Source organism: Oryctolagus cuniculus, chromosome 4, assembly GCF_051225735.1.
Source record: "Oryctolagus cuniculus isolate XC-2025 breed Fujian yellow rabbit chromosome 4, ASM5122573v1, whole genome shotgun sequence".
In the NCBI taxonomy this organism is placed as follows: Eukaryota; Metazoa; Chordata; class Mammalia; order Lagomorpha; family Leporidae; genus Oryctolagus; species Oryctolagus cuniculus.
In genome coordinates, this window is record NC_142870.1 from 149,184,085 (window position 1) to 149,205,630 (window position 21,546).

The following is a 21,546-nucleotide window of genomic DNA, read 5'->3' on the forward strand; positions in this document are numbered from 1 at the left end:
AGAGAAGGGATATTCTGACCTTTAACCATGATGGAGGGATCCTGCCCCATCTTTCCTCAGGGCACCAGTTCTCAAACTTGAGTGTGAATCAGAACCACCCAATGGCCTATTAAAGCATAGATTACTGGGCCACACCCCCAGAGTTTCTGATTCAGAGGATCTAAGGAGAGACCCAACAATTTGCATTTCCCACTTCCCGAGTAATGCTGATTCTGCTGGAATGGGGACCATATTTTGAGAACCCTAGCCCAGTGTCTCATAGTGAGGAATGCTAATGAGTCTTGGACACTAAATCACTAATTTTAATTAAGAAAAGAACTAATGTTTTGTACAACTATATGAGAAATTAAGGAAGACAAAGAAGACATCTGAAGAACTGGGTGAAAAGTAGTTGCTTCCTCAAGTTTATAATCCTACAAAAGACCATGCACATGGCTTGAAGTTTGTGTTCTTGGTGAAGATCCTGATTGACAGAGTTTGTTTCTCCATTCTGTGTGATTGAATAGATCTCCTAGCCAGACTGTTGATTTCTTTCCTGGAACAGGTGAATATTAAATTGTGTCAGACACCATGGCCCCTGACAGGGTCAGGAGAACATAAACTGTAAGTGATCAGTGGGAATTTGGTCTAAGGCTAAGACGTCCCCAAATAGTAGACACTGGATGATGATGCTGAGGTTCTGTCCAAACTCAGTATAAGACCACAGCAAGATCTCACAGGTCAGCATTGTGTTACAAGACATCTAATGCCCTGATAGCATGAAATTGATGGCCTAGGAAGTCAAATTTACACATTACAGCAGAGAGCACATGTCCCTTCAGCTTCTCACAAGGAAGCTTTCCCAAACTTTGCAAAATGACTGCAAGCAGGAGCCACATGAGTGATGAATGATGTTAAAAGCAAATCACATCATCTTGGCACCCAAGGGCTGGCTGAGAAGCCCCAGCAAGTAGTGTGGTGTCCTCTGCTAACTGTGATCTGCTCACAGGCAGGTGGGGTTCACAGAGGGTGGCTGCAGGTGAGCAAGCCTCCAGCTCTCCAGGAAGAATAACTTTAATTCTTACCTTTTGTTCTTGCCATCTTTTGAGGCAAGTCCCCTTAAATTCAGATCATAGGAAAATATCTGCTTTCTCTAGAATCCTCCTTTTATACCTTGAAGTCTCCTGTATAAGTCCAGTGTCTTAGATCTGCCACCAACTCCCTGTGTGACCTTGGCTGTTTGCTGAACTCTCTGTATTGTAGTGATCTCATCTGCAGAAGGAAGGCCGTGGGTCAATTCATTCCCACTTTCTTCCAGTGCTAATTACTATTGACTCACTCATTTCTTTCCTTTCCCTTGTTTCTGATTTAAGCATCCCTTTCTGCATTCGTATCCCTTTTCAAGAGGTTCTTTCACGAAGTCTTAGATGTCATTCAGCCACAGATGGTGTCATCTTACCTGAGTACTCTCAGGGAAACAACTCTTTATATTTAATTTCAAAAATTGCTTCTAAAACATGTATTTGGGGGTGAGGGTGGTGTTGTGACTCAGGGGTTAACTCACCAGCTGCAGTGCCAGCATCCTACTGAGTGTCAGTTCAAGTCCCAGCTGCTCCACTTCGGATCAAGCTCCCTGCTAATGCACCTAGGAAAGCAGTAGAAAAAGGCCCAAGTACTTGGGCCCCTGTTGCCTTCATGAGAGTTGCAGATGGAGTTCCAGGCTCCTGGTCAAGCCCTGGCCATTGCTGCCATTTGGGGAGTAAACCAGCAGGTGGAATATTTCTATCTGTCCCTCCACCTCTCTTTGTCACTCTACCTTTCAAATAAATAAATATTTAAAAACAGATATATTAGGTGGTAATTAAGATGGACCTACACCTACAGTCCTTGTTCCACATCCTCTCCCATTAATGTGACCTCTCGTCTATCTCTATGTTGGTGCAGAGGAGGAAGGTAGGAGATAGAATGACAGTCAGCAAGGACTAACATAGCAATGCTGAAAAGCAGCTATAAGCATTTGTCCCCATCCCTTTATGCTAGCTGGCAGGGCACGCAGCCTGGAGAAGCACCCTCCCAACCCCCATGTGCCCTTGATCTATCTACCCATTCAGGAGCCACATATGACATCAGGGTTCAAGGCAGCTGCACCACACTCCTTCTCTTATTATCAGCCAAATTTCACTACAGTCCCACTCCACACAGCTGAGAACAGCTTTCTATAAACCTAAGGTGCACCCCTGTCTCTGAGCTCTTCCCATAATTTGGCTATTGCCTTTCCCCTGGATACTTTAAATGAAAGTGGCATGTGACATTAAAGCACCATGCCCAAAATCATCAATATGCCAAATGACCAATTTGCTGAAATCCAAGAACCCAAATGTCAGCTCACCCACTAATACATTAGCCTCCAAACCATTTCTCTGCTAATATTTTTATTTACAAAAAAGCAAGATTTCTGAACTATTTATGAAGTTTACTACAAGTATTTTAAACTTACGAAGATTTCTGATTTTTCTTCTTTATTAGGTTTAGGCTGTTCATGAAATTTAGTTACTGGCTGTCATGAGGTTTTCTTAATACCAAATGTAGACATAAGACTGAATTCTCCCTGTCTTCTCTCCCAAAAGAGGAGAGAACCATAGTCATAGCCTTTCAAGTACATGTTTCCTTACAGATGAAAGGCCTAGGAGGATATTATTTATTTTACTTTATTTTATTTTATTTTATTTTATTTTATTTTTAAAGGTTTATTTATTTATTTGAAAGGCAGAGTTACAGAGAGGCAGAGGCAGAGAGAGAGAGAAGTCTTTCATCTGCTGGTTCACTCCCCAAATGGCTGCAACAGCTGGAGCTGGGCAGATCCGAAGCCAGGAGCCAGGTGCGTCTTCTGGGTCTCCCATGTGGGTGCAGGGGCCCAGGAACTTGGGCCATCTTTTACTGCTTTCTCAGGCCATAGCAGAGAGCTGGATCAGGAGTGAAGCAACCGGGACTCAAACCAGGACCCATATGGGATGCCAGCACTGCAGGTGGCAGCTTTACCCGAGGGTATCATTTTAAATGTTAACAGAGATGACATCTAGGTCAAGGGATAATGGGTGACTTGTGGAGTCACATCTGCATTTTCCTGTGTTTCCCAAAAGGCCCATTTTACATGTATAATCAGAAAAACATTGTCAATATTAGTCCAAGTCTCATAATAAACCCTGCCTGCCTGCCTATTTCAGTCAACACTCAAGTGGAGGAGTCGGGTACATATGTATTGGACTGATTCCTAAACAGATTTCAGACAGCTTTAAAACTTGTAAGGCAGGGGCGGGTAATGTCAGGCCTGTAGACCTCGTAAAGCTCACAGCATCACTGGATCTGGCCCTGCCAAGGCAACTGCAGGCAGGACTCGAAATTCAATAAATCTGTAGCAGGCTAATATGTAAGCTGGTAATTTTGAATGACCCTTGGCAGAAGAAAGGTTCCCCACCCTTGTAAAAAAATCGGATTTGAGACATACATGGGAAACCTTTTGTGGTAATGCATTTGCTGAGGCTGTGCCTTTTGTCAGGTGGTTGAGAGATCAGTTTGCAGACCTTCAAGGAAAGCCTTAGTCCCCACCACTTTGCCGCAGGCGGGAGAGTTGGCTGGGCTGAGCTGATTCTGATGACCTGTAGAGTGTCTTTGATTACAGAAGACTGATGCTGTATCCCATGTCAGATTGCTATTTCCAGTCCACCCTACTCCACTTCTAATCCAGCTCCCTGCTAATGCACCTGGGTGGATAGTGGTCCCCAGGGTCCATTTGTGGTCACTGGGAGAGTGAACCAGTAGAGGAAGATTCTCTCTCTCTCTCCCTCTCCCTCTCTCCCCCATCTCTCTGCCCCCCTTCTCCTTCTCTCCCCCTCTCTTTCTGTCTCTTCTTCTTTCCCTGTTGCTCTGCTTTCAAATAAATAAATAAATCTTACCACCCCTCAAAAAAATGTCCTTGCAGGCCTTGGGTCACTCACAACAGGTAAGTTAAAGGAGCAGAACTGGAACTTTAGAGATTCTGAGTCTCCCCTGCCCCCCTCATGCCTGCCAATGCCTAGAAGCTCCAGTTCAAGGCTAATTTGAGAAGGAGAATATTTGTATTTTGAATTAACCTAATAGAGCTTAAGAGGAGAAAAACAATAACTGCTTGGTTTGCAAAACCATCCCCCAAGAGTCTTGGTTCAGATTCAAGGACAAAAAGAGGCTGAGAATGAATTAATTAACTTTGATTTGAATGGAGTGTGAGCCTCTGGGGCTCCTGCACATACCAGCAGGTCAGCAAAGGTACAAGCCCCTGAGCCCAAGCTGCATGGGGCTGGCAGAGCTGAGGCCTGCAGGAGCTGATCACTGTGTCTCACAGCCTCTTTCTTAGCATCTCCTACTAGGAGGAGCCTCAGGTCAGCACTCGTCCCCCAGCCGGTTACCAGAAATGAAGGGGCAGGAGCCCTCCAAACTTCCCTTCCCCCAGGGAGGTCCCCATCCCTAAAACTGGTATTTCAGTAAACATACTGTGGAGGCCCCAGTGGGTCAGGAAAGCATTTAATTGGGAAGAAAACAAAAACAATGCTGACTTTAGCCAGACCAACACCAGAGTTGGCTGGCTCTGCTCCTGAACTCTGTTTAAACACTATCTGGGATGGAAAACTCACCCTTTCCTATCCGGTGACCTGATAACAGTGGGGTAAACAGTGACTTCATTAGCCCAAGCTTACACCAGTTTATACCTATTGCGTGTATTGGTTTCTGCACTGTCCCCTTTCACAAAAATTTCCCAACTTGGCCAATATATTTTATGGTCACTTAATGATAAATCATTTTCCTGGCTAACATTCACTAAGAACTGATCATGTACCAAGCACTGGTGAGCAAGGTGCTGTAAACAATATCATCATCATCATCATTGCTAGACCAAGATTACAAGCCTGGGAATTGGCAGAGCAGAGATTCAACACAAGGTATCTGGATTTAAGGTCAGAGAACTAAACTCCTGCTGCCCAGCTCTAAGCTGCCTTAACTCCGGACATTCTCTTCATGTATTAATAAGAAAAAGATCAGCATCCCTTTATGAATCCCCCAAGTCTTCCCACAGACTTCTTCATAAGTGGCCAGTTGAAGGGAGGAGCTTAACTTTCAAGTGACCTTGATGTGTACTGGGGATTGTGTTACATTAGGCCAGCATCAACTCCATTTGGTAGATTAAGAAGTCGGTCCCCAGGTTTCAACTAATTCACCAAAGATCACACTGAGAGTAAATTGCAAAGCAAAAATTCAAACCTAAGCTGTTCTGATGCCTTCCCATTATACCACATTGCCTACCAAACTGCATTCAATACACTTTACGAATTTGAAAAAGTGGAGTAGCAGTTCTTGCTAAATGCTGTCACTATAAAACTGATCAAAGAGGTCAAGAATGAATCATCCTTCCTCACAAGTTAATAAATTGACTGTGATGGGTGCCTCTTACGGTGTTTATCTGAAATACTTCCTGGACCAAAAGCAACTTATGGTATTTAGGCCCCATCCTCCCCTGGGCATGGATCACTGCTTTTATAGATATTAAGGATAACAATAATAGGAAAATAAATGATATGTATTCATATCTATTTAATACTAACTATAGTAACAAAATAAGGTATTTATATTCATTCATGCAAGTAGATATGTATGTATTCTTTCATCCATTTCTTGGACACTCTTCTAGGCACTGAGGTGGGAACATAGGTGACAAAAGCCTACCTTGTGGAGCTTATTTATTCCTGAAAAATGTAATAAAGATATTAATAGTCCTTGTGAAGGAAAACTCCAGTGGAATACAGAATAGAGGGTTGTGGACCAGGTCATCTGGATAGGAATGTCAGGGAAGCTCCTTATAAGCAGATCCCAGAATAACATGTGGACATGAATGGGGAAAGATATCCAGAAAAGTGTCCCATTGAGGATGAGGAGCAAAGCTCTTATACTCTGCCATGCCTAGGCTGAAGGCTTTGCACCAATTGTCTCATTCAATCCTGACAAAGCCCCTCGTGGGATTAGTGTCATTATTTCCTCATTTTTCTGCAGAGTCCCTGAACTTTGAAGTCATCTGCTTAAGTGCACAGCATTTTCAAGTGGGGGATCCCTTCCAGCTCTGAGGCAATATCCCCAGCTCAGTTGCTCAGCACTTCTGTGGCTTGGTCTGCAGCAATCCTGTGCCAGCACAGTTAGCACAGATCTAGAAATGCCAGGTCCTCAGGAAACATCCACACAGCCTGCATTGTCTGTGGGTCCAGGGGAAGGGACCCTAGGTTCACGAACTACTAGACTCCAACAACTGCTGAATCCTTGCACCCGCGACCCTCCCTCAGCATGGTAGAGGCCATGGGGGCCATATCGCACACCTCTCCTCCTGACACCTGCAAGCTTTTCACATGATGTCAGGTTAAACCACCCAAGATTTCCCATCCCTCCATAGCATTATTGGTAGGAAGCAGCTTTATTGTTTACTGGCTTGCAAAGGTTATACAGGCTTTTCACAAAACTGCAGAAATATTTTTTTTAACTTTTATTTAATGAATATAAATTTCCAAAGTATAACTTATGGATTACAATGGCTTCCCCCCATAACGTCCCTCCCACCCGCAACCCTCCCCTTTCCCACTCCCTCTCCCCTTCCATTCACATCAAGATTCATTTTCGATTCTCTTTATATACAGAATATCAGTTTAGCATACATTAAGTAAAGATTTCAACAGTTTGCTCCCACACAGAAGCATAAAGTGAAAAATAATAGATGATTTTTTAAATGATGATGAAATCAGATCAGACCTATTGTCATGTTTAATCCCAGTGAGAGTCAAGTTGAGAATTGATAATTTCTTTTTTTTTTACAGAAGATCAGTTTAGTATACATTAAGTAAAGATTTCAACAGTTTGTACCCCCATAGAAACACAAAGTGAAATATACTATTTGAGTACTCGTTATAGCATTAATCTCAATGTACAGCACATTAAGGACAGAGATCCTACATGAGGAGTAAGTGCACAGTGACTCTTGTTGTTGACTCTACAAATTGACACTCCTGCTTATGGCATCAGTAATCTCCCTATGCTCCAGTCATGAGTTTCCAAGGCTATGGAAGCCTTTTGAGTTCTCTGACTCTTATCTTGTTTAGACAAGGTCATAGTCAAAGTGGAGGTTCTCTCCTCCCTTCAGAGAAAGGTACCTCCTTCTTTGAAGACCTGTTCTTTCCACTGGGATCTCACTCACAGAGATCTTTCATTTAGGTGTGTGTGTGGTTTTTTTTGTTTGTTTTTTTGTTTTTGTTTTTTTTTTGTTTTGTTTTTGTTTTTTGCCAGAGTGTCTTGGCTTTCCATGCTTGAAATACTCTCATGGGCTTTTCAGCCAGATCGGAATGCCTTTAGGGCTGATTCTGAGGCCAGAGTGCTGTTTAGGACATCTCTGGCTTTGAATTTTAGCTCTGCCACTTATTGGACCTTAAGCAAGCTATCTAGCCTAAGTGGCAAAATATTGGTCCCCCAAAAGATGTGTTCATATCCCAAGTCCCAGAAACTATGAACCTGATCTTATTTGAAAAAAAAAAATGATCTTCAAAAATCTAATTAAGTGAAGAGTGATAAAATGAGATGATCTGGGATTATCTAGGTAGAACCTAAATCCATGACAAGTGTCCTTGAACGAGACACAGAGAAGAGACACAGAAGAGGAGTGGTGGGATGGCAGTAGCCACCAGAAGCAGGGAGAGAGGAATAATACACCCTCCCTAGACATTGAAGGAACACAGACACTGCTCCATAGAACTGAGAGGGGGAGTCTGCCTGTTGTTTTCAGCTGACAGGTCTGTGGTAATTTTTACACCTGCCTTAGCATATAAATACACTCTCTATACCTCGATTTCCTCATCCATAATACTCACTTCATAGGGCCATCATGAGAATTAAATAAACCCATGTGTGAGGCACTTTATAGCTGTTGCTGTTAAATAATCAGCAATCTCGAAGTCTTTATTATGACTCTGTAATAGTTGTTTATGTTGGTCATCGAGTTTCTAGTTCATTCACGTGTTAATTGGGAATAGTACAATTACTTTATCTACCTAAGCTAGAGTTTGCTTATTTTACTTAAACATGGCCAAAGAGTCCCCTCATTCCTCCTCTTTCCTATGGAATCTTAATATTTTGGAGACAAGTCACAACCTTCCAGGGGTGCTGGGTGAAAAGCTGCCATATGCCCTTGACCTGGAAAAACACTCTGGTCTGGACGTTGGGCTTATTGGTGATGTAGCCCTTCCCCCCTTTCTCCTGATTGTTCTGTGATGTGGCTAGGGGAGTGGGGATGGGGTGAGGTGACAAAGTCAGTGTCCTTGGGCTAATAACTGAGCCTGTTCATTGGCAATGACAATGGGGTCTTACCCAATAATTAATACACAAGCAGCCTGAAAAATCCTGTCTCCATTTCCAAATCTCTCTCCACTCTGTCCTTTGCTAATGAAGTCAGAAAAAGGGTAACAGCCTTTAATTACCCTTGAAGTAATTAGAACTTTGCTTAATAGATAGCTTACAACAGGAAGCCCATACCAATAGATTACCCATTGCTGCTGTGATTCTGAATATTTTCCCTGTGGGTCTCCACTGGGGAGTTGAGACCTTATTGAATTTACATAAGATGTAAACACACAGGCCCATCACCCATCCTATCCCCTATGTGGCTCAGAAAGCTTCAAAATCATGCATTTCTTAGTTCCTACAACCGTTACCCATTAATGAAAGTTCAAATCAGCATATCCAATTAATTTTAATGTCCCCTTTACATCAAATCTTTTAAATCTGACCATATTATACAAAAATTGTGTACAATTCTCACTTTCTATCTCAGTGCTTCTCAATGTGAGTGTGCACACAAAGCAGGTTCTGGTTCAGCAGGTCTGAGGTGGGACCTGAGGTTCTGCATTTCTAACAAGCTCCCTGGCCATGTTGCCGCTGCTGCCGCTACTGCTGGAGGATCCACTGGAGGGTGGGGTGGGGGTGGAGGACAGGGAGGGTGAGCAGCAGGGGAAAAGTCCCTCTCAGTCCCATAGCTCATTTCACTTCCCTTCTACCACAGCAGCTATTCCAAACTTCAAATGTGGATCTTGAGAAATGGGTAAAATTGTGAATTTGAAGGGAGAAGGTGGAAGTCATCCTATGCACAGGGGGCAGCATAAGAAAAAGCACAGCTCTTACATCTCACAGTCACCAATATGTGGAGATATACATATGTGTGTGTGTGTGTGTGTGTGTGTGTGTGTATATATATATATATATATATATATATATATATAGCTGTGGCCTACATTGCTGGCATCCCTTGTTGACACTGATTTGTGTTCAGCCTTCTACTATCCTAAGAAAAGCAGTGGAATGTGGCCCAAGTGATGGAACCCTGCTTCCCACATGGGAAACCTGGAAGAAGCCCCTAGTTCCTGGCTTGGCCTGCCTCAGCCCCAGCTGTTACAGCCATCTAAGCAGTGAAACAGTGGATGAAATCTCTCTATCTCTGTCTCTGTGTCTCCACCTCTGTCTGCGACTCTGCCTTTCAAATAAATAAATCTTTTTTAAAAATATTGAAGTCCTGTCATTTGCAGCAACATGGATGGAACCTGAGGATGCTACATTGAGTGAAATAAGTCAGGCACTGAAAGACAAGTGCCCCGTGTCCGCACTTACACGTGGAAACTGAAAAGTTGACCTCCTGGGAATAGAATGTTGATTATGAGAGCCTGGAAAGGATATGGGGGAGAATGAAGAGAGGATGGTTAACAGGCATAGAGGTGCAGTTGGACAGGAGGAATAACTTCTTTTTTAAAGAAAGTATTTATCTGAAAGTCAAAGAGACAGAGACAAGAAGAGATCTCCCATACCTTGTTCACTCCCCAAAGGCCCACAACAGCCATGGCTGGACCAGGCCAAAGCCAGGAGCCAGGAATTCCACCCAAGTCTCCCACAAGAGTGGTAGATATGAAGTGTTTGAGCTATCATCTGTTGCCTACCAGGAAGCTGGAATTGAAAGTTAAGTCAGGACCTGAACCCAGAATCTCTGATATGGGATTTGGGCATCCCGAGTGGTGTCTTAACCACTGCACCAAATGTCTGCTCCAGGAGGAATAACATCTAATGTTCTACAGCACAGTAGGGAAGCTATGGATGACAATAATTAATGGAATATTTCAAAATAGCTAGTAGAGAGGATTTTGAATGTCCCAACACAAATCAATGAGAAATACTTGTGGTGATAGATATACCACTTATCCTGATCTGATCATGACACATTCCATACGTGTACTGAAATATTACACTGTACGCTATAAATGTATATAATTACTAAGTGCTGATAAAATATTTCCATAAGAAAGAAAGAGAGTGGCCCTTGAAGGATTTTTTAAATGCTCTTTAAAATGTTTTTTTTAACTTTTATTTAATGAATATAAATTTCCAAAGTACAGAATATTGATTACAATGACTTCCCCCCCATAACGTCCCTCCAACCAGCAACCCTCCCATTATCCACTCCCTCTCCCCTTCCATTCATGTCAAGATTCATTTTCGATTCTCTTTATATACAGAAGATCAGTTTAGCATACATTAAGTAAAGATTTCAACAGTTTGCTCCCACACAGAAACATAAAGTGAAAAATACTGTTTGAGTACTAGTTATAGCATTAAATCTCAATGTACAGCACACTAAGGACAGAGATCCTACATGAGGAGTAAATGCACAGTGACTCCTGTTGTTGACTTAACAAATTGACACTCTTGTTTATGGCATCAGTAATCACCCTAGGCTCTTGTCATGAGCTGCCAAGGCTATGGAAGCCCCCTGGGTTCACTGACTCTGATCATTTTTAGACAAGGCCATGGTCAAAGTGGAAGTTCTCTCCTCCCTTCAGAGAAAGGTACCTCCTTCTTTGATGACCCATTCTTTCCACTGGGATCTCACTCGTGGAGATCTTTCATTTAGGTTTTTTTTTTCCCCCAGAGTGTCTTGGCTTTCCATGCCTGAAATACTCTCTCATGGGCATTTCAGCTGGATCCGCATGCCTTAAGGGCTGATTATGAGGCCAGAGTGCTGTTAGGACATTTGCCATTCTATGGGTCTGCTGTGTATCTCACTTCCCATGTTGGACCATTCTCTCCCTTTTTGATTCTATCAGCTAGTATTTGCAGACACTATTCTTGTTTATGTGATCCCTTTGGTTCTTAGTCCTATCATTACAATCAATTGTGAACAGAAATTGATCACTGGGACTAGTGAGATGGCATTGGTACATGCCACCTCGATGGGATTGAATTGGAATCCCCTGGTATGTTTCTAACTCTACTGTTTGAGGTAAGTCAGCTTGAGCATGTCCCGAATTGCACATCTCTTCCCTCTCTTATTCCCACTCTTATATTTAACAGCAATCACTTTTCAGTTAAGTTTCAGCACTTAAGAAGAATTGTGTATTGATTACAGTATTCAACCAAAAGTATTAAGTAGAACAAACAAAAAAAATATTAAGAGGGATAACATATTAAGCTGCTCATCAACAGTCAGGGTGAGGGCTGATCAAGTCACCGTTTCTCATAGTGTTCATTTCACTTTAACAGGTTTCCTTTTTGGTGCTCAGTTAGTTGTCACCTATCAAGGAGAACAAGTGGTATTTGTCCCTTTGGGATTGGCTTATTTCACTCAGCATAATGTTTTCCAAATTCCTAACAGGGATCACTTTTCAGTTAAAATTTAAACACCTAAGAATAATTGTGTGTTAATTACAGAGTTCAACCAATGGTACTAGAACAAAAAAAATACTAAAATGGATAAAGTATTACATTGTACATCAACCGTCAGGACAAGAGCTGATCAAGTCACTGTTTCTCACAGTGTCCATTTCACTTCAACAAGTTTCCCCTTTGGTGCTCAGTTAGTTGTCGCCAATCAGGGAGAACATATGATATTTGTCCCTTTGGGACTGGCTTAATTCACTCAGCATGATGTTTTCCAAATTCCTCCATCTTGTTGCAAATGACTGGGTTTTGTTGTTTTTGACTGCTGTATAGTATTCTATAGAGTACATGTCCCATAATTTCTTTATCCACTCTACCGTTGATGGGCATTTGGGTTGGTTCCAGGTCTTAGCTATTGTGAATTGAGCTGCAATAAACATTAATGTGCAGACTGCTTTTTTGTTTGCCAATTTAATTTCCTTTGGGTAAATTCCAAGGAGTGGGATGGCTGGGTTGAATGGTAGGGTTATCTTCAGGTTTCTGAGGAATCTCCAGACTGACTTCCATAGTGGCTTTACCAGTTTTACAAAACATTTTATTTATAGTGTGTACGAGAAACAAAGTTCTCAGGGGATACTGTGTACTCAGGCAATGTTGTAGGATCTTTGGATCAGCAGTGCAAGTAAAGAGATCTGGAAAGAGAGGGAGGGCACCAAGGCAAAGGTCTTCTGTGGAATATTTCATTTCAGTAAGTCTGATTTCTACTGGGTGAAGTGATATTGTCCAGATGTCTTACGAAGGGAAATGTGATGCTGGGCATTCCCTAAAACCAGCCATCAACCAAAGCCATCCTCCCATAGCTCCCTGGGACTTTGAACTTGATCTTGGACTAATCTAATATAGTAGCCTCCTCTGCCTAGTTTTACAAATTACCACAAACTTGGTGGTCTAGAACTACAGAAATGTCTTCTCTCACAGTTTTGAGGGGCAGAAGTCCTAAGTCCAGGTGTCAGCAAGACCACACACCCCAGAGGCTGGAGGTTCATGACCCAGAAGCTGGAGGGGAGAGCCCAGTCCTTGCCTCTCCCAGCCTCTTTCATCATTCCTCGGATTGTGGCTGCATCGTTCCAGATGTGAAGCATCTCAAATCCCCCTCTGCCCTGTCTTCATCTCACCTTCTCTTAGGATTGTGTGTCATCAACCTCCTCCCTTCTGTAAAAAGGAAGCGCTTCTGATTTAGGGCCCACTTGGATAATCTAAGGTCATCCTCCCCATCTCATGATCCTTAATCTAGTCACATCAGCAGAGATAGTTGTATTTGTTGGTTTTGCCATATAAGGTCAGACAAGCAAATTTCAGGGATTAGGGCATAGGCATTTAGATCAGCACAGTCTGCTGGTTCATTTCCCAGATGCCCTCAACAGCTGGGGCTGCTGAAGCCAGGAGCCTGGAGCTCCATCTGGATCTCCCCAGTGGATGTCAGGAACTCAGTTTCTTGGTCCATCATATGCTGCCTCCAAGGTACATTAGTGGGAAACTGGATCAGAAGCATAGGAGCTAGGATTCAAACTAGACACTGATATGGGGTGTGGGTGTCCCAAATAGCAACTTAGCCCACTGTGTCGCAACACCAATCCTTCTATCTGGAGCATCAGCCTTCTCTTTAACTGTCCTCTTCCCTACACCTTCAGGCCAAGAGTAATTTCTTCAGAAATGCTTTCCCTGATCTTTTAGATGAGACCAATCCCTATCTCATCACTTGACCTTGCAGAGTTGAAATTTAACATATATGCTGTGTCACTGTCTCCATGATGATACTGCTTGTCAGTGTCATCAATTTATTCCCAGTAACCAGCACATAATAGACAGTCAAAGAAGGAATGAATCTTGGCTTCAGCTCTTACAAGCTGTGTGTGTTGGTCACCTCAGGCTGCCAAATAAGAGAACCACAGATTGGGCAGTGGGGTTCTAGGCAAGTGTCCTAGATCTGCTACTGTGAGTGATCAGGTCACATGGAGTCCTAGCGGTTGGTCTAGTAGTTTTCAGAACACTAGAGATGCTCCTTGACCAGAGTTACTGGAGCCCAACATGAGTAAGGGATCTCATTACGTGCTTCTCCTTAGGGGGATATGCACCTGAAGCTTTTCCAGGTCCTGCAGTTGCAATATTTTACTTTTTTTTTAATTCTGTGATTTCTAAATTTATTCAGACCAAGATTTTTCGTATAATGTGTTCTTCTCTTTCGAGGAATAGAAGTTCTGTAATGCATGCCATGGGAATCATCAGTTCAGGCCAAGAGAGCTGTGACTTTAAACTTTTATAAGGATTTTTTTTTCATTTGACAGATAGAGTTAGACAGTGAGAGAGAGAGACAGAGAGAAAGGTCTTTCTTCCATTGGCTCACCCCCCAAATGGCTGCTATGGCCAGCACTGCACCAATCTGAAGCCAGGAGCCAGGTGCTTTTTCCTGGTCTCCCATGCGGGTGCAGGGGCCCAAGCACTTGGGCCATCCTCCACTGTCTTCCCGGGCCACAGCAGAGACTGGACTTAAAGAGGAGCAATGAGGACTAGAACCCGGAGCCCACATGGGATGCCGGCACTGCAGGCGGAGGATTAACCAAGTGAGCCATGGCACCGGCCCTGTAAAGATGTTTTTAATCTGGTTCTGCTCACTACTGTAGCCCGTGGACAGTGCCTGGCACATAGAAAGTGTTCAATAAATATTTGTTATCATAACAGTCTTAAAACAATAAAAAAAAGAATTCTGAAGATATTTTCAATAACAGCAGGGTACTGTCTAGGGCAAAACGTGAATGTTTTGAGACCTTGGAAGAAAGTGCAGCTGAATAACACTTGTTGAAATATTGGCCAAGTTATTTATTCTGCTGGCTAAACAAAGCAGTGGATCTTCCGGTGTGTGAGAACACATGCTGTCAGAAGCCCTCACCCACATCACCAGGGAAGAAGCATTTCCTCCTAGAGCCATGTGTGGATGCAGATCAGGGACCTAATAGTACCCTTGTCCTTCTAGTCCAAGCCTGCTAACAGAATTTCAACTTCTGTTTCCTCCCTCTACATTTCGTGTTTTTATTGAATGCTAAGGTTTGCAGCTGTGACCCCACTACAGGGTGAAAAACATCAAATTAGAGGACTCTGACAAGTGCATCCCCTGTAGCCTTGATGCCAGGCAGAGCTTACTATTTGTTGGCCTCAATTGTCAGCTGCAGCTGGGGTGAACCTTGTCTCTAACCAAGACCAAGGGCCTTTTGGAATCTGATGTAGTTACTTTAGTGGCAACAAAGCTTCCATGATAAATGGGGTTTGCAACAAATAGATTTTCTCTGTAGATCACCACTCCAGCTGGGCATTCTCTGCTATTTTTGCCTGACAGTCCTAAGAAAGGGAACTCGTTGCTTGCCCATCATTATTACAATGAAAGGTTTGAAACCCTAATTATTACTCATTCTTTGGAAATGAGATGGAGGCCGGGAGGCTGACAAACAAGTTTGTTTTGTTGCCGGCTTGATTGGCCACTTGTATACCAAATGCCCATTTCCTAAGAAGAGATATTTTTTGGGCAATTGCTTACCTTCCTAGCATTTGCAAAAAACAAGAGCTGGCTGGTATATGATAATTTTCTATTCATTTCCTGCATCAGGAAAAGTTGATATTTTTAAATCAGTTAAGAGGGAACAGAAAGAACTATGGCCATCCAGATCTGCATGGGTCAAGTAGTCCTCCCTGAAGGAGATAGTGTGGGTGTTGGGAGGCATGTTATGAAAAGATGGTCTACCCATCCTGGTGACCTAGTTGAATGGGCAATTACAGGGTGGAGAGGTTGTAAGGGTCCAATGAAGTCATGGTGACTGGTATGCAATAAATGACACATATTTGTGAGATTATACTTGGGAAATGGAATATGTTTCTTTCTTTAATCAGATGTTGGCATAGCTACTGCTTATAGGTGACCCTTATTTCATCTTTTATTCACATGTCTTCCCCACTTCCCTTGCTGAGAGATCCCTAGGGAGAAATAGTAAGCTCCACAGGCCAGAGTTTTACATCTGGTTTTTCTTTACACTCTATTCTTAGTGCCTAGCACCAAGTCTAGTATACAGGGGGGAGCTAAATAAATACTTATGGGATGAATAAAACATCTGCCACATAATATATAGTCTTTAAATTGGAGTGCCTATCACTGTCATTTGCATTGTCATCATTGCCATCACCTGGTGGTTCTTTTTATAGACGTCTTGCTTCCTCTCAGATTAAAGCAGACTGGCCATGAAGATGTATAAACCTGCTTGTCCTGGGGAAGCTCTCTGGACTCTGAATCTGGCACTGGCACACTCTTGGCATTTTCATTGCTTTCGCACAGAGACAACATAAAATGAACAGAGAATGGGTGTTTCTCCCTGCCTTTCACAGTGACTTCCTTTCAAATCTTTCTGCACATGATACATGTATACCTATTACTGAGCTAAAAATTACCCCCAAACTTGACAGCTTAGAAAAACAGACATTTATTCTCTTGTAGTTCCATGTGTCAAGAGTAAGGTTCGGCTTTTTTGGGTCCTCTGGATCAGGGCTTCCCATAAGCTGCCGTCGAGACACAGTTCTGTCAGACTCAGCCTGAGTGAGGGTCTTCCAGGGCCAGGCAGATGGCTGTTGCAGGCCACAGGGCCTCTATGTTGACTGCAGTCATCAATTCCATGCCACATGGACCTCTCTATAGGTTACCCACAACAGGACTGCTTCCCGGAGCAAAGGTTCTGAGAGAAAGAGAGTGAGAGGCTATGAGCAAGAGAGAGGTCACAGTCATTGTGTAATCTAATTTCAGAGGCAATATCCCATAATTTTTGCCCATTTGAGGTATATCACAAAGTCCATCCCACACTCAAGGGGGAGGGGATTGTACAATAGTTGAGTTCAGGAAGCCAAGATCACTGGGACTGTCCTGTGTAGAAGCTGTCTATCATTGGTGATGTGTCCTCCCAAACTATGATGAGCATGACATTAATTTGATTCGTTTAATTCTTTTCTCTTGCAAGAATCATGGGTTCTGTACCCATCATTATCTTCTAAAATTTCTCTTCCAAAAAAGAAAAAAGAGAGGAAGTAGAGAATGGAGCAGCTAAGAATAGCTCCCAATATGATGATGATTTTAGTTGTCAATGCATGTAAGCATTGATACCAAATTGTGGAAAAGACCCCAGTTAATCCTATTGGCTTGTCTGGGCATCAGCTTCTTGATGACTTACTTTATAGCTTCCTAATGGATGTGTTAAAAATAGAACTCTAGTGGTTATAGACACAAAAGTTGCAAATTTGGACCTTGGTTTCTTTCCTTCCCTGCATCGCACCCTCCACTGGCATAGAGGTTTAGTGCTAATGTGAGATCATTCGGAAGCTTCATATGCTTTATCTTAATGTATGCACATTTAACAGTACCCATCTGATTTTGATATAAATGCCTCAGCAATGAATCCACCTCCTGATTGACTAAATTATGTGTAGTTTCTTACTCACTCTCTTATATCACATGTTGTTATAGGAAAGAAAAGGAGAAATGATCTGTATCAACAGAAGCCTACAGGCAAACCTTAAACTGTCAATGGACATAGCTGCTGTCATAATTAACAAGTTTTAAGTAGAGCTATGAATGCATAATTTTGTAGAGGGAAAAAGCTTAAAACTTGACATACAGTTATATGATTAGTATCTCCATGTTTTGTTTCTTTTGTACAGATTGTCTCCCAGAGAAAGCTGTCCAAATCCTTGCTGAAACATGGGAACACAGCAGGAAAGTCCTCTATCACGGTAAGCCCAGAAGTGCTGCCTGAACAGACCGGATGGTCCAGGTCAGACACCTGGGAAGAGTTGGGAGTTGATGCCACAAGTGCTGAATGTTCCAAGAATATTCCTCTTTCTTTTTCTCCTCTTTCTATGTCCTGATAATACAGGGTTTTTTTTGTTTTTTTTTTTGTTTGTTTGTTTGTTTGTTTGACAGGCAGAGTGGACAGTGAGAGAGAGAGAGAGAGAGAGAAAGGTCTTCCTTTGCCGTTGGTTCACCCTCCAATGGCCGCCGCGGCCGGCACGCTGCGGCTGGCGCACCATGCTGATCCAAAGGCAGGAGCCAGGTACTTCTCCTGGTCTCCCATGGGGTGCAGGGCCCAAGGACTTGGGCCATCCTCCACTGCACTCCCGGGCCACAGCAGAGAGCTGACCTGGAAGAGGGGCAACCAGGACAGAATCCGGTGCCCCGACCGGGACTAGAACCCGGTGTGCCGGCGCCGCAAGGCGGAGGATTAGCCTAGTGAGCCGCGGCGCCGGCCCTGACAATACAGTTTTGATCTTTGTACTCTTGGAAAAAAAACAGGAAAGAAAAAGATTTGAAGAGGAAGTTGCTTACTTCTACTAAACATTTCTGCAAATAGGGAGAAAGATACAACTATTGAGAAGAGGAAGAATACAGAATTGTCTAGAGCTTTCAGATCAACAAAGCTATTTCTCTCAAAAAAATTTGATGTAGAAAAATTGTTGGCCGGCCACGGCAGCCATTGGAGGGTGAACCAACGGCAAAGGAAGACCTTTCTCTCTGTTTCTCTCACTGTCCACTCTGCCTGTCAAAAAATTAAAAAGAAAAGAAAAGAAAAATTATACACATTAATGCAGTACCATGTGATTTTTTTAAAAGATTTATTTTATTTATTGAAAATCAGAGTTACAGAAAGAGGGAGAGACAGAAAGAGATCTTCAATCTGCTGGTTCATTCCCCAGATGGCTGCAACATCTGAAGTTAGACCAGGCTGAAGCCAGGAGCCGGGAGTTTCATCTGGGTCTCCCATTTGGGTGACGGAGACCCAAGTACTTGGGCCATCTTCCATTGCCTCTCCCAGGCCATTAGAAGGGAGCTGGATTGGAAGTGGAACAATTGAGACTTGAACAGGCACCCATATGGGTGCCAGCTTCTCAAGCAGTGGCTTTATCTGCTACGCCACAATGCTCACCCCAGAGTACCATGTGATGTTTTAATACATGTATACATTGTATATAATGTACAATCAAGGTAAATATATTTATCTCTTCAACCTTTTAACATTTCTTTATGGTAGAAAATATCCAAAATCTTATCTTCTAGTTTTTTGAAAATATACCGTACATTAGCATCATCTCTAGTTACCCTACTGTGCAACAGAACTCCAGAACTTCTTACACTTCTTCTACTTAGCTGTAACTTAGTACCCATTTATCAGATTTCCTTCCTTACCCTTCCTCCCTCCCAAGCCTCTGATAACTACCATTGTACTTTTGACTTCTATGAGATCATTGATTTTTTATTTTGGCTTCTGAATGTGAGTGAGGTCACCGGGCACTGGAAGCCTTTCTGTGCTTGGTTTACTTTATTTAACATAGTGACCTCCAGTTTCACCCATGTCATTGGGAATGATAAGAATTCATCCTTTTGTGAATGAGTAGCATTCTATCATGTGTATATGCAACATTTTCTTTGTCCATTCATCAATAGATGAGCATTTGTTTCAATTTTTTGGCTATTATGAACATGCAAATACAGGTGTCTCTTCAACTGACTGATTTTATTTCCCTTGGATATATACCCAGTATTAGGATTGTTAGAGCATATGATAGCTCTAGTTTTAGCTTTTTATGGAACTCCCATGCTATTTTTCACAATGGGTGTATTAATTTACATTCCCATCAATGACTTACAAAGATTCTATGTGGCAAAGGAAACAGTCAACAGATTAAGATAACCTACAGAATGGGAGAGATTTATAGGCTTTACATCTGGTAAGCAGTTGATATCTAGAATATATAAGAAACTAAAACAATAGCAAAAAAAACCATTATTATAATCCAATTAAAAATGAGAATAGATCCTTTCTCAAAGGAAGGCACACAAGTGGCCAACAGAGGCCTGAGAAACTGTTCAACATCAGTTATCAGTTAAATGCATATGAAAACCACAAGGAAATATCACCTCATTCCAGTTAGATTGGCTATTATTTAAAAGACAAAGAAGTATTGCTGAGGAACCTTTCCCCCCAAGAATTAAACCTTTGCTTTAATAACATTTAGTCCAAGGCTTAGTTCATTGCCTAAGGACCAGAGAGCCCAGCATTTAAGACTCCTCTTTAGTGTATTAGTTTGTAGCTTTGTTGTCTGATTCAGTAGCCACTAGCCTCATATCCAGTGATCAATAGCTACATGTGACTATATAGGACTATATAGGACAGTGTAGTGTGCAGGGCATTTCTATCATGGAAGAATGTTCTTTTGGGCAATGGGAAATATTTCTAAATAAGAGCCCAAATTTTCAAATAGAACTCCCAGTATTTGATACTTTGATCTTGTATTAGAGTCCTTGAGAAAGGCAGAAAAAGTGACCCAACCATTTAGCTGTGCAGACCAAAAAAAAAAAAAAAAAAAAAAGAATGAGGAAAGGAAAGAAAGCAAGGGCCAGAGAGGAAGTAGGGGGAAGTACTAGGAGAATCTCAATTGCTAGGGAGGCAAATCTGATTTCCTGCTGAGATAGGCAGGCAGATAGGATTAAACTGATTAGATTTGTGGGCTGTCAACCACGCTTCTGCCCTGCCCCTTTCATGATCTCATGCCCTTACCTGGTTTTACCTGTTCATAGCAACTCCCCTTTAGGAAGCAGATAAAAGGTGTGGGGTGCCCAAGACTCCTGGAGTGCCCAAGGCTTGCTCTCTGCCTCTGCTTTCCGGCCCATGCTGAGCTACCTGTGGCTGCTCCTAATCACAGACTTTGCTCCAGGTGGCTCCCAGCCTGCTCTCTGCCTGGTATGGATCGAGCTTGTGCTTCTAGACTTCTTGCTCAACTAAATAGAGCCCTAATTTTCCTGTGTATATGTTTCACTGAATAAATGTTAAAAACTTACCATGTCGCCTGATTTATTTGAGCTGATATCCAGAATTCTTATCTGAATAGACAGCAAGAACTCTCAAAATATCAATATTAAAATTATTAATATGAGGCCGGCACTGTGGCATAGCAGGTGAGGCTGCTGCCTGCAGTGCCAGCATCCCATATGGGTGCTGGTTCAAGCCCCAGCTGTGCCACTTCCTATCCAGCTCTCTGCTAAGGCCTGAGAAAGCAGTAGAAGATATCCCAAATCCTTGGGCCCCTGCACCCACGTGAGAGACCCAGAAGAATTTCCTGACTCCTGGCTTTGGATCAGCACAGCTCCGGCCGTTGCGGTCAATTGGGAGTGAACCAGCAGATGGAAGACCTCTCTCTCTCTCTGCCTCTCCTTCTCTCTCTGTGTAATCTGACTTTCAAATAAATAAACCTTAAAAAATTATAAATAAGCTGGACAATTTCACTCTGAACACTCCTTTATAACTTGAGAATGTCTGGTTCATTTGAAAAGAAAGTATTTTTTAGAGGAAAAAATCCAAAGGGGTTCCCAGGGGTGAACACTGTGGCCTTTCTTACAAGAGTTACCTGAGTTTGTTGCTCGGATATTGTAAATGGCATTGTCTTAAAGCATCTTCACTTGAGTGGTCTTTGAAGACCTTCCCTAGTGCTATGAAAAACAAGGGGCCATGGGCTCACTCTTAAAGCTCACAGACCCTGTGTCCCAGGTATGAAACTTGCCATGGCTCTTTCCTGAGAGAACCTAAACTTCTCTATAGTATCTTGGAAACATTCTTCCTCCACATATTCCAGAAAATTTTCATTTTCTTAATTTTAAACATTGAAATGCTCTTCTTAATCCTGGGTCCTCAGATCTAAACCTTGGCTTCAGTTGCTCCCAAGAAACAG

At 42.5% G+C, this 21,546-nt stretch overlaps 1 protein-coding gene across 3 annotated transcripts in view; it reads left to right on the plus strand.

Moving 5' to 3' along the window:
* Positions 1-21,546, plus strand: part of CPNE4 (copine 4) — a 531,073-nt gene that overhangs the window by 345,606 nt on the left and 163,921 nt on the right. For all 3 annotated transcript variants that reach the window (XM_051818460.3, XM_002722063.6, XM_070072817.2), the window contains exon 4: positions 17,485-17,556. In XM_051818460.3, coding sequence (XP_051674420.1) covers positions 17,485-17,556 — 72 coding nt within the window. The remainder of the gene's footprint in view (positions 1-17,484; positions 17,557-21,546) is intronic.